Genomic DNA, 13897 nt, shown 5'->3' with positions numbered 1-13897 from the left:
TCTGGATGCATATTACTTTCATTTTTCTTGGATTTGCCATTATTATTCAATTGTCAAGGGTCTGTCCATTGCAATCTTCACTGATCAATAAACCTAAATTTCAGCAGAGCAAGCAAAACGTTTTGCCACTTTATCTCCTGCTAAGTCTGCTTGGCTTTCTTCAGAAGCTACATGGTCAGTCCAGTACTGTGCAGTAGGTAATCGATCCATGAACACTCGTCTGCAAATGCCACCAATACAATAAATATCATTCTGAGACCTCATTTAGATGTCTGTCTTCCATGTTCATGTTCTATTTCAGTTTTCCACGGCTCTTCACATGAGTGTGATTTTTTGCGGCCCATGTATCCCCCAAAAAATAATTGCCAGTAGTTTGTTGGTTATATTCTCCAGAAGAATTCAGCCTAATCCAGATAATTATAGACATAATTGTGAACATACAGCTATTTTTGTCTCGTAAAGCTAGTAGTAGGTATTGGATGCATTATTTGAGTATTTAGAGCTTTAACCTCTTCACATGTGTAGCACTCCTAAACCCATCAGGGCACTACAAGGTATTGCATCCTGCCAAAGATGCAGGGCCTACCCCCAGGGACCTGAAAAACCAGTGCCGGTAACAGCAAAACACATTAAAATCCCAGTTTTCCCCATCCACAGACTGGTGATGTCGCAGGCGGAGGGGCCGCGCTCGCTACGCTCGGGTCCGGGGCTTCTGCTGCTGCTCAGTGGCTCGAGCGGTGGGCCGGACCCGGGGACTCGAGCAGCGCTCCTCGCCCATGAGTGAAAAGGGGGTGGTTTGTTTGGGGAGATAGTTTATGACGCCACCCACGGGTTGTGGTGATAATGGGCACCACCGCTGCTGGGGACGGGGATCCCGGGAGCGATGGCAGGGAGCAGCTAGGATGTTGGTTCCCCCTCCGTGGGTAGGGGTTGGTGATCCCGGGGCCCGGTGGTGATACGGGGAGGCAGGGTAGCTGGGGTGCAGGGTTGCGGAGGCAGCGCGGCGCGGTGCCGGATGACACTGTTGTACTCATTCAGGCACAGATTCACAGAGTCTCTGGTAAACCAAACGGCTGGATGGACGGGTCCGGCAGCCGGCTGCAGTGTCTTTGCTCTCCCCGGACAGGTTGATGGTGGCTGTCTTTCCCTGCACCTTTGTAGAATGTTTTGACTCCGATGGTTTCCCAACGGTAGTCCGCTCCCCGGCGTATTTGTACCGAAGGAGCCCATTTTGCCCGCAGGCGATGGCCCTTGGATTTCTAGCCTGTGGCGGTGGCTTTTTATCCTCACTATGTGGACTGTTGCCTTCTGTCGGGTCTTGGGTGTTAGGAAACCCCTGGGGTTCCGGTCACTCTCGGATTTGACCGTTGTCGGCGGCTCCTAGCCTAGTCGGGGGCCGATGGCCCTGCCTTTGTGCTTAGCTTCACTCCGCTCCCCGGTTCGGTACCGGCGGGCCACCGCCCGACCCCGGTCCTACGGTTCCGCAGAGGTCCACTAACTCCTGCAGACGGCCACCACCGTCTGCCGACCTTGCTGACAGTACCTGGGCTCCTACCCAGACACTAGCAGTTTCTCTACTTCCAAACTCAACTCCTCACTCCACTTCCACTGAACTCCAAAACTGTACTCAACTGAACTGCTTTTTCCCACCTCCAGGCCTGTGAACACCTCGGTGGGTGGGGCCAACCACCTGGCCCCGCCCCACCTGGTGTGGACATCAGACCCTGGAGGGAGGCAACAAGGATTTTGTTTGACTGATGTAAACTATCCAGGGGAGGGTGTGTGTGTGATGTTATGTCTGTGACTACCTGGCTAGTCCAGGGCATCACAGTGACAGACTAGAGTGGACCCAATGGATTGCCACCCAGGGGTGGAGCCGATCCAGTCCCCTAGACGACAACCAGATGGGAGGGGACAGACGATTAGATAGTTAGTAAGTGGACGTGAGAGAGAATGGACGTAACTGCACTGACACGGGAGTGTGATGGTGACCTGAGGGCCCAGGCGTGTGGTTGCTGGTGGAGTACGGCAAAGTACTCCCGGAACCAAAGCACAGACGGGGTACAGAGCCCTAGGTCAGGCAAACGCTCCAGGCAGACCTGATAAAATCTGCACAGTGAACCATCCAGGACCTCACTGACCTTAGAAGTCTAGGGGCACGAGTAGTAACGGGAGAACCAGGGACCGGAACAGAATACTGACCCTACAGGGTTCACACTGCCCGCCGTATGGACCAGAGACTGAGAGACAAACAGGAGGGGACCCCCAGACGCTCCAAGCCATGGGGAGCCACCAACTTGAGAGAGGTGCAGGGGAAAGAAGCCACCAGGTCATCAACCAGGCACTGGGACTAAGGAAACCAGAGGTGAATATCACCTTCCTCCGGGTACCAGTTACCATCCACTGTGAGTAAAGAGAACAAATTACACAGCAACCTCTTGTGTGGCCTACCTTCTTTCCGCGCTGAACTCCATCACCTACCCCCTGGGGCCCCGGCCCTACTTGCGGGGGGCCCAACATCCAGTCTGCCGTCAACATCAGCCCCAGTGTAGAGACTGTGCATCAGCGGTTCTATCTCCATAACAGCAACCCGCAAGTGGCGTCATGACATAAACTTTACTGAACTTTACCCGGTATATGACCCCTTTTAAAGTTGCCCCAGGGTCACGGAATCGGGCAACAGCCACCCAGAGACACATCCCAGTAGTACACCGCCCAGGACCGAGCACCCTATAGCCCTGGAGGTGCGTCACATGCGCACATTTACAGGGTGAGGTCGCACCATACTAGGCAGGTATTGGCTTTTTGTTACAGCCAGGACCTGCCTCTAACAATCATAGGTGGCACAAAGTGCTACTTGCAATTGTTAACCTGGTAAATGTCGCTGTCCAACTCTGGCAATGGAAATAACAGCATGCAGGCATGGAGCGCGTCATTCTATGATGTGATCACGGGGAGCCAATAGGTTGCTATGACAGTTGGGGGTCTGTTGAAGACCGCCGTGCTTGTCATTACAGAGCTCTCTTAAAAACCTGCCTGTGGTTGGATTTCAAAGGAGGCCATTTTTTTCACTATATGCAGCCATACTGTGGTATTGTAGTATATAGCACAGATGATCACAAGTTATAATCCCGTAAGGGGACTAGCATGTACTGGTAAAAGTAAAAGTAAATGTTTTAAAAAAATATGAAATCACATTACTTTCCCCCCTTAAAAATATTGATAATAGAAAAAATAAAAAATACAGCAATTTGATATTGCAATATTCAGAAAAGTCTGATCTATCAAAATATAAAAATAATTAACCCAATTAGTAAATATTGTATAAGGAAAAAAAGTTGAAGAACAGAAAAATTAGGGTTTTTTTGGAAGCTGCAATACAAAAAAAATACTGTAACAAGTGAGCAAAACAGCATATGTAACCCAAAATGAAATAAATAAAAATGACAGATCACCCCACAAGAAATAAGCCATCACACATCTCCATCAACCAAAAAATGAAAATGTTATGGGTCTCGGAAAATGGCGTCAGAGCCCCAATTTTTTTTTCAAACTTCTAATTTTTTTTCACCACTAAAATAGTAATAAAAAACTTGGTATTACCGTAATCGTACTGATGAGTAAAATCATATTGCCACACAAAGTCATTTTTTGCACATTTTCCAGTGCACTATACGATAAAACTAATGGTGTCATTCAAAAGTACAACTTGTCCAGCAAAAAAGCAAAGCCCTCATACGGCTATGGGGACAGTAAAATAAAAAAGTTATGGCTCTTGGAAAAATGAAATTGTCAGTGTCGTGAAGTAGTTTAAGGGGTGGTTCACTACTTATTTTTGCAAGTCACATCGATATAATGTTGAGAAACAAGGCTTCTCTCAAATACCTTGTGCTGCCAATAGTGTCCGTGAGCGGCGCTATTGTGGTTTGCTCATCCTCTTCTCATGAACCCTGGGCTCCGTGACCTCTGATGTCCGGTTATGTCACGTCAACTTCCAACTGACCTGACATTACCACAGCTGGCCCCAGTCTCCATGAGTCACTGGGCTGTGGGCGAAGTTTCCCCACACAACTTGTGCTCTCTGCAGTGAATGAGAGAGCAGGGAGATGCTGGGCTGTGATGAGTGGTGAAACTCTGCCCACAGCCCAGTCACTCAGGAAGACTGGGGCCGGCTGTGGTGATGTCAGGTCAACTGCAAGTTGACCTGACATCACCAGACAGCAGAGGTTACGGAGCCCAGGGTCATGAGAAGGAGATGAGTGGTCCACAATAGCACCGCTCACAGGCACTATTCACAACACAAGGTATTTGAGAGAAGTCTTGTTTCTCAACATTATATCGATGGGGCTTGGAAAAATAAGTAGTGAACCACCCCTTTAATAGTGAGGTTGTGGTAATGTTACTGTGATCCTTTTAATGTAAGTATTGTGTGTTATATTCCACATGTGGTTCTACAAAAGCTAGTGGCCCTAGCATATAAGAAAACTCCAAGTAAGCAGCAGTATAACCACCACTGGACCTCAAGAACATCCCAACTGATAAACTACTGCTGTTGGCTGCAATAATGCAATAATTTGTCTTACCTACTTTGTGTTCTATTGTAGTAGCGAGACTAGTGCCCACTAGTCAGGGTGAGTCCAGGGCTAGCAAGGGTCTAGGCCAGAGGTCTCAAACTCAGCCGGGTGTATAGGCTGCATATAGAAAAAAATTGAGAGGGGCCGCATTCGACAAAGTGACATTTTTAGTGATTCCATGTTTTTTTCTATACACCTTTTGGATCACTTTTTGAAAAATGTTTGCTTGTTTATTATAACAAACCTGCACTTTTTTGTTTAGTTAAGTTTAAATATATATATAAAAAAAGCATTTTTAATGGCAAAAAAAATACTTTTCATGATTTATTTCGAATTTTTTTTTACATTTTATCACCTTCTTGTAATATTGTTTTACAATTAGCAGCATCATATAGTAATCTCAGCCAACATCTTGTAGTAATGTCCCCATGCTGCAGTAATGCCCCCCATCTGTGTGCCCTGTAGTAAGGTGCTCATCCTTGTGGTATTGTGCCCATCCTTGTGCCCTGTAGTATTGTGCCCAGTAGTATTGTTTTCACCCTTGTGGTATTGTGCCCATCCATGTGCCCTGTAGTATTGTGCCCATTCTTGTAGTATTATGCCCAGTAGTATTGTGCCCAGCAGTTTTGTGCCTATCCTTGTGGTATTGTTCCTATCCTAGTATTGTGCCCAGTAGTATTGTGCCCATTCTTGTGCCCTGTAATATTGTGCCCTGTAGTATTGTGCTCATCCTTGTAGTATTGTGCCCTGTAGTATTGTGCTCATCCTTGTGATATTGTAGCCAGTAGTATTGTGCTCATCCTTGTGATTTTGTGCCCAGTACTTTTGTGCTCATCCTTGTGATACTGTGCCCAGTACTTTTGTGCCCATCCTTGTAGTATTGTGCCCAGTAGTATTGTGCTCATACTTGTGATATTGTGCCCTGTAGTATTGTGCTCATCCTTGTGATATTGTGCCCAGTAGTATTGTGCTCATCCTTGTGATATTGTGCCCAGTACTTTTGTGCTCATCCTTGTGATATTGTATTGCACACACACACACACACACACACACACACATTCTCCTCGGCTCTTCAAAACCTGAATGCGGGCACGGGCAACTGCGGTCTCCTGCATGTACCTGCTTGTTGTGGCCCCTGACAATCGCAGCTGTATGCCGGGGGTTGGCGCCGGCAGGACTTTACTACAATTGAATAATTTGCGGTGCCGCGCAGAGGAGATGGCTGTTGCCCACCAATCAGATGCAAGGAGATGATGTCATACAGCGACGTCACTTCGTTGCATCTGATTGGTGGGCAGCAGCCATTGGTATAACATGGACAGCTCCTCTGCCCGCCTCCGCAAATTATTCAATTGTGGTAAAGTCCTGCTGGCGCCGCCCCCAGCATAGAGCTGCAATTGTCAAGGGGTCTGCGAGCCACAACAAACAGCCTCAGGAGCCACATGCGGCCCGCGTGTTTGAGACCTCTGGTCTATTCACATGACGTTGATAGGGGAAAGGATCCGTATAAGGTTGTTATGGGAGTGCAGGCTCAGCCACAGTTGAGTGTTAGGAGGTAACTCCTCACCCCTTCTCCCTATGGTGAGGGCCATCTGTTATCATCTTTCCTGGTGTTCCCATCTGCATTGTGCTGCACAATGGGTTTACCCTAACCTGCCCATGATAGTTATCAGTGAATATAAACTTATCCCTCAACATCAGCATGGATTCATGAGGAATCGGTCCTGTTGTACTAATCTGATCAACCTACATGGGTAAACAACTTCTAATCAATGGATGTCATATATCCTCATTTTACTAAATCATTTGATACTGTACCACTTAGAAAGTTGGTTCATAAAACAACACTGTTTAGACTGGGGGCCAAATGTATATAATTGGGTATTGCAGTGATACAAAACAGATGGTGGGTATATTTGGAACATATTTATATTGTTTCATAGGTCATTCATTTATGGGGCAACCACAGGTATCATGGGTCTTTTTGCTTTATACATATATCCATGACTTTGCAGCCATCTTATGGAGTAAAATATGATTATTTGGTATTTGCTAAATTTGCCTTAGAAGAAAAGGAGAGAACCATCCAGCTCCTAGACCCAAATAAAAAAAAATGGATGGCTTAAGTAAATACTGAACAAAAAATATGAACAACACATACATTGTAGATATGCTATGCCTTTCAGGTCAATTATGATTCTTCATTGCATTACTATTGCCTTAATCTATGAAGTCACTTTACTGTATATACTGGAGTGTAAGCCGGCCCAAGTATAAGCCAAGGCCTTTAATTTTACCATAAAAAACTGGAAAAACATATTGACTTGAGTATATTCCTAGGGTGGGAAATGCAGCAGCTACTGGTAAATTTCAAAAATAAAAAGATACCAATAAAATATAATGTGTCCATCCTTGTTCCCCCTGTAGTAATGTGCCCCATCCTTGTCTCCTGTAATAATGTGCCCCATCCTTATCCTTTGTAATAATGTGCCCATCCTTGTCTCCTGTCGTAATCAGCCCATCCTTGCCCCCCCTTATAGTAATGTGGCCATCCTTGTCCCCATCCTGTAGTAATGTGCCCCATACTGTAGTAATGGGCCCATCCTTGTGCCCCATCCTGTTGTAATGTGCCCTGTAGTAATGTGCCCTTCCTTTAATAATGTCCTCATTTTGGTTCCCTTCTTGTCCCCTATTATGCCGTTGTTCACATACACACAAAAAAATATTCTCCCCTGTCCTCCGTTCCTGAAGTGTCCTCTTACCTGCTTCTTTTGGACTGCAGGCACATATACCCCTCCATGACCGCGTCCAGTGCATGGGGCCGCAGCTGCAGTCTGCTATCATCGCTTTACTTCACTTAAATGCTGACAGCAGCTGCGGCCCAGGCTGGGATCGTTGAGGAGTGCTTCTTGCGGGCCACAGGCACATAGACCCATGATCATGTTTGGTACACGGGGCTGCTGCTGTCGTCAGCGCTTTACTGCAGTTGAATGCTTGCGGCACCGCAAAGCATTCAACTGAAGTAAAGCAATGATGGCAATGATCGTGTAGGGGTCTATCTGTCAGCGGTCGGCAAGAGGCAGGTAAGAGGACACCACATGATAGGAGGATAGGTGAGAAGATTTTTGCTGTGGGAACAAAGTAAGCCAAGGGAGGCGTTTTCAGCATAAAAAATGGGCTGAAAAACTTGGCTTATACCTGAGTATATACGGTATTCCTTTGTTTTTTGAAGTGTTGAGTGGCACACCTACCATGTCCTTTGTTTTGTGAAGTGTTGAGTGGTGCACCTACCATGTCCTTTGTTTTGTGAAGTGTTGAGAGGCGCACCTACCATGTCCTTTGTTTTGTGAAGTATTCAGTGGTGCATGTACCATGTCCTTTGTTTTGTGAAGTGTTGAGAGGTGCACCTACCATGTCCTTTGTTTTGTGAAGTGTTGAGAGGCGCACCTACCATGTCCTTTGTTTTGTGAAGTATTCAGTGGTGCATGTACCATGTCCTTTGTTTTGTGAAGTGTTGAGAGGTGCACCTACCATGTCCTTTGTTTTGTGAAGTGTTGAGAGGCGCACCTACCATGTCCTTTGTTTTGTGAAGTATTCAGTGGTGCATGTACCATGTCCTTTGTTTTGTGAAGTGTTGAGTGGTGCACCTACCATGTCCTTTGTTTTGTGAAGTATTGAGTGGCACACCTACCATGCAGGCAGAGTAGGTGATCGGTGATGATGCCTTGTCATCAATATAGTTGAGCAACCCTTCACACCAGTTTATGCTTGACTGTACTCTAAACCCAATCCAATGATTGTGCATTATGGCGTGCCCTTTTTTTAAAAAAAATCTTATATAGATTCTTCTCTTCTGATTACACAGTTACCATTGTGATCACTGCAGGTCCTTTGAGTCCAATAGCAGCTGCATAAATTCACATGAATCATTAAAAGTCTATGGCTATAGGATGGGAATTTCTATCTCGATTTATGAAAGAAACACAACTCTGACCCTTATTAATACATACGATCTGGGTGATGGCGATGCTGTGCCGCAGAAAGATGCAGGCTGTTCCAGCGAGGCTCTGCAGTGCCGCAAAGCTCTGCAGGGGCCGTGGCCAGCTGTCGACAATCCCTGAACCCATGTCACAGGGAGAAAGAGAAGAAAGCTGCAAGTGGGAATGTTTCCCATCCTGATGGGAGAGAAAGCAAATGACATTCACTAGATCACTTACTTGTAGCACCTTAAACCATTCGATATGATTCTACAACTGCTAAAAGTTAAAGCAATACTGTAAACACACTGGCGCTGATTCATCACTGCCTTTTCATCTGCTTTTTGTCTATTTTTGTGTGTTTTACGCCTTTTTTTAAGTCTATTTTATATGTACTCATCTGCTTTTTTTTGTTTTCCACTTTGTGGACAGAACCAGGCAATACCAAATGTTTTTGTCTGATTGTGAAAACACAAAAACCCCCACAAAATTTGGCACAACTCCACTCCACTCGTCCCCTGGTGTAGTTTTATGCTTGTTTATCAAAAGTTGCATCAGTTTTTTTGCGACATTTTGGAAAAGATTCACATCTTTTTGATTTTTTGTTTCCTTTACATCAAAATCATGAAACCATTGTACATTTTTGATATATTTGGTGCAATAAAAATTAGCAAATTTCTCAAAACGAAAAAAAGAGAATTAAAAAAACGCAAATGATGAATCAGGGCCAATGCATAGACGTACACTGTTTACGGGAACTGGAAATTTGACTACAATGCTTTGCTCGCAAAATGTAATTTCTTTTGGACATGACAGCAATTTCTGGCAAATGCATTCCAGTAATTTGTGACATACCCTTCTTACTGGGGATATGCTTACACAGTGGATTTTCTGCAGGAAAAAAAATACTTTTCACATAGTTTAACACGGTATACTTGCCTCCGCTGGAGCTCTCATAGTGAGTAGTGGATACAGTGTGGTCCCCCAATAAGGAGAAGAGGACTTAGATTTTAGAACATGTTCATATTTTGATCACTACTTTATTATACATATATTTTTAGTGATGTTTCATTTCTAAATATGATTATGCTTTATGTTGTGCTTGGCCAGTAGACCCTTTCTTGCAGATTGCCTTTTAATATGGATTTATAAAGTTAGAACCCCATTAAGACAAAGGTAATCGATTTTGCTGCTTCAAAGTAGGGAGGAATGTTCACATATCATACATCACCCTTTATTTTTTAGGTAGCATTTAGTATAAAAGGGGGTGTTCACAACTCATTTCGAACAGTGTGATCTGGGTAATGTAGGGGAATTCCAGACCATGAGTTTTCTTTCCATAAAACCTGTAAAGGCCGCTCTACACGCTACGACATTGCTAGCGATGTCGAGCGCGATAGCACCCACCCCCGTCGTTGTAACGATATGTGGAAATCGCTGCCGTAGCGAACATTATCGCTACAGCAGCGTCACACGCCCATACCTGCTCTGCGACGTCGCTGTGACCGGTGAACTGCCTCCTTTCTAAGGGGGCGGTTCATTCAGCGTCACAGCGACGTCACAGCAGCGTCACTGAACCGCCGCCCAATAGCAAACAAGGGGCGGATATGAGCGGCCGGAACATGCCGCCCACCTCCTTCCATCCTCCTTTTCCGGTGGACGCAGGTAAGGAGATGTTTGTCGTTCCAGCGGCGTCACACATAGCGATGTGTGCTGCCGCAGGAACAACAAACCACATCGTTACTGCAGCAGCAACGATATTTGGGAAGAGACCCTCATGTCACCAATGAGTGATTTTGAACGTTTTTGTGACGATTCAAAATCGCTCGTAGGTGTCACACGCAACAACATCGCTAAAGCGACCGGATGTGCGGCACAAATTCCGTGACCCCAACGAGATTGCTCTAGCGATCTCGTGGCGTGTAAAGCCACTTTAAGAGTAACTATTTCCACGTGTTTGTGTCATATGGCTGCCGTAGCACTCCAGATTGAGCAGTTGTTACTTTTCACCTTAAGCCAGTGCCACTGTAAAAAGACTTCTGTTATTATCCCAAGTCACTAAAGTGTGGTTTATTTTATCACCTGTGCTGGTCTGTCACATTGTTATGCTATGAATTTAGCTGGACCCCACAAATGCCACTATTACTACTGGTCCATATTCTGTACACATAGCATAATTTGCAGGCTGCACCTTGCATGGACATGGGTAGATGCTTGTCAATAAGAAGGATATGGGTCACCATGGTAGGAATGTTACTAGTGGTTTTACGGTAAGAAGCCACAAAAGTGAATGCTTATGAAATACCTACAGTTGGCATTGACCTAAATATCAGTCAAGCAGCAGGAGTTGGATTACTGCAGAGACGCAGAAGAGGGGCCAGGTAGTAATAACAATCAAGGTGGAGTAGGGTTGAGTTGGCTCAAAGAAGACATTGGTAAATTGTGCATGTCTTTTAAGGCTTCAATCTAGTCTGCCACTACAAAATGTTTTGTGCAATGATGCTCTGTGAGAGGAATTGAGAAGGCTGGATTGAGAAATAGTCTTCATGAGGGTAAGGGGTGTCAAAAACCTGGGATCGCATCCTAGGTCATGGGTCTTTTAGCAGGACAATGACAAAAAACATATTCAAGATTTGGTAATGTAATCAATATGGGCTTAAACTGCAGACTTAAGTTTTAAGTTGATTGTATCCACATCTTAATTGGAGTAAGGGTTTAGATATTACAATTCTTTAATATGTCACTGCCTCTTTTTCAAGAGATCAAAAGTAATTGGACAATTATCTCAAAAGCTTTTTAATGGGCTGCAAGGGCTCATTAATAGTGAACCCACAAATATCCGAAATCGGTGGGTCCAACGGGATTTGAAAAAACCTGGTTCAGGCCCGGAAGTAATTCTGGATATCTGGTTGGATGCCAATCCCCATATAAGTATATATGGACTCGAATCATGCACTTTAACATGGTGGTAGAAAGGCCTAAGGGGATTAGAGCAGGTGTGTTATACTTACCAGGAGATGCAGATTGGGTGCAGGAATGTAGTGTATAAATTTCAGCACCAAATCTGCATCTCTTGGCAAAAAGAGGTGAGGTTATTGCGTTTAATGAGGTCACCTGAGGTCAATTCACCTGTGGTCACAATTGGGGTACCATGGGAAGCTCCAGCTATGACCACAGATAAACTGAGTGATGTCACCGCTCATTACTGCAGCTCAGTTAGTCTCTGGTTGAAGCCCACAGCGTGCGGACATGTTTTGTGCCCACGTGCTTTGACTACAGTATGTAACAGAGCTGAAATCGTAGTGGTGGGACCTCAAGTGGATTATGTTGGAACTGGGTGTTTGGGATTAATAAATACATTTTCACTAACAGATTAGTAATTGGGGTCTCTCTTAAACCTGTGCCCATTACTAATCTAGGGCTTAATAGCAGCTGTGAGCTGTCATTAACTCCTTAGTTGATGTGACAATTCTGGGCAGCTGCAGGCTGCTATTTTTATGCTGGGGCACAATAACCATGGGCCTCTCCAGCCTGAGAATTCCAGCCCCCAGCTCTCGGCTTTATCATGGCTGGCTATTAATATTAGGGGACACCGCATGCTGTTTTTTTACATTTTTATTTATTTAAATAATTAAAAAAAGCCACATGGGGTCCATCTTATATTGATACACAGCCAAGATAAGCACAGGCTGGGGGCTGAAGCCTGTAGTCGTATGCTTTATCTCTAATGGGTATCATAATATGGGAGGTCCCTGCGCCAATTTATTTATTTATTTTTACACCTCGATAGAGATGCACAGCAGCGTGTGCGATTTCAAGCAGTCAGGCATGCTGTCACACAGGGTGGGGGCGCGATGTAGCTCCAATCAATCACAGACTCCAGGACTGCCGGTGGGCAAGAGAAGCAGTGAATATGTATGAGGGTGATGAGCGGCCCCAGAAAGTAGGTTACAGCCATGCAGGAGGCTGGTAAGAATAACGTGCCTGCTTTCTTCCTACTTTCTTTCTCTTTCTTTTCAATTATCTGGATGGCCGGATCCGGATAGTTAACCAGAGTTCCATGAGAACTCCGGGCCCGGGTCAGTGCACGGAATACTTGGTATCCCATGCGGATCTGGACTTTTACAGTCTGGGTTCGCCAATCACTATTCATCTGGTAGATCTGCAGTAGAGAAAACATTGACTTTATCAAAATGACAGCAAACAGATCAGTAAGTGACATCGCTGGAATCTGCGTTTCTGTCTCTACATTATGCTGCTCTTAGATGGGGGAGCAAAAATTTGGTGACAGATTCCTTTAAGACAGAAGCAGCTAGATTAATTCTGAAGTGTACAGAGCTATAATTTCTGCTCAGATCCTACCAAATGTATGACGGTTCATTGGACAGGGCCTCACAGTACAGATGGAGAATAACCCAAAACACACTGCCAAAGCAACCCAGGAGGTTTTAAGGGAAAAAATTGGAATATTCTGCAATGACAAAATCAGTCACTGTATCTCAGCCCCATCGAGCATACATTTCACATGATTAAGACAAAAATTAAAGGTGCTGTCCCACGAACAAAGTTTATTTAAATAATATAATTATATCTTATCTTAGAATAATTAACATTTTCACAAAATAATGTTTTAAAAAATTGTTCCTGTGCTGAGATACAAGGGGCCGATACGTTTTTGGCTTTGAAATATTTTTTTATTTCTATGGTAACGAATGTTACATCACATGAAAGCCTTGCGTGTCTAATATATGTTTTCAAAATGTTGTGTTTGTTGCTTATGGCAACAGTGTTCTACGCACGCGGGAAAACAAAATGGAGGAGTCTAATGCGATATTCACAGCAACTGAGAGCAGAGGAGTGATAAAATTCTTGTTTCTGCAAGAAAAGTCAACGAAGGATATTCATGGTGATATGTCGCAGACATTGGGGGATCAATGCCCTTCATATTCCACAGTTCAGAACTGGGTTGCCAAATTTAAAACGGGACACTTCAGCACCAATGATCAGGAACGTCCTGGACGGCCGAGAGCGATTATTGTTCCGGAGATCGTCGATGGTGTGCAGAACCTGATACTGGAGAATCAACTAATTTCAGCCAAAGAAATAGCAGACATCATGGGGATGTCCCATGAACGTGTTTGTGTCATTATCCATGAACATTTGGGCATGAGGAAGCTATCTGCAAAGTGGATCCCAAAATGTTTGACAATAGATCAGAGAAGCATGCGAGTGAAAACTTCCCGGTCCATTTGTCAGCGTTTCCGGACTGATAAGAACTCCCTGGATCGACTGGTCACTATGGAAGAGACCTGGATCCATTTGCATGACCCTGAAAACAAGAAGCAG

At 44.8% G+C, this 13897-nt stretch overlaps 1 protein-coding gene across 2 annotated transcripts in view; it reads right to left on the bottom strand.

Moving 5' to 3' along the window:
• CABP2 (calcium binding protein 2) overlaps positions 1 to 13897 on the bottom strand; it is a 108952-nt gene that overhangs the window by 39863 nt on the left and 55192 nt on the right. Inside the window, exon 1 of one of the 2 annotated variants that reach the window (XM_075347394.1) lies at positions 8585 to 8738. The exons of the other annotated variant lie outside the window; for it this stretch is intronic. Coding sequence (XP_075203509.1) covers positions 8585 to 8701 — 117 coding nt within the window. The 5' untranslated portion in view covers positions 8702 to 8738. Of the gene's footprint in view, positions 1 to 8584; positions 8739 to 13897 lie in introns of those variants that run through there. 2 annotated transcript variants of the gene reach the window in all.

This window comes from Anomaloglossus baeobatrachus, chromosome 5 (assembly GCF_048569485.1).
Source record: "Anomaloglossus baeobatrachus isolate aAnoBae1 chromosome 5, aAnoBae1.hap1, whole genome shotgun sequence".
Taxonomy (NCBI): domain Eukaryota; kingdom Metazoa; phylum Chordata; class Amphibia; order Anura; family Aromobatidae; genus Anomaloglossus; species Anomaloglossus baeobatrachus.
The sequence above is the reverse complement of the archived record's forward strand: the minus strand, read 5'-3'. Positions and strand labels throughout refer to the sequence as shown.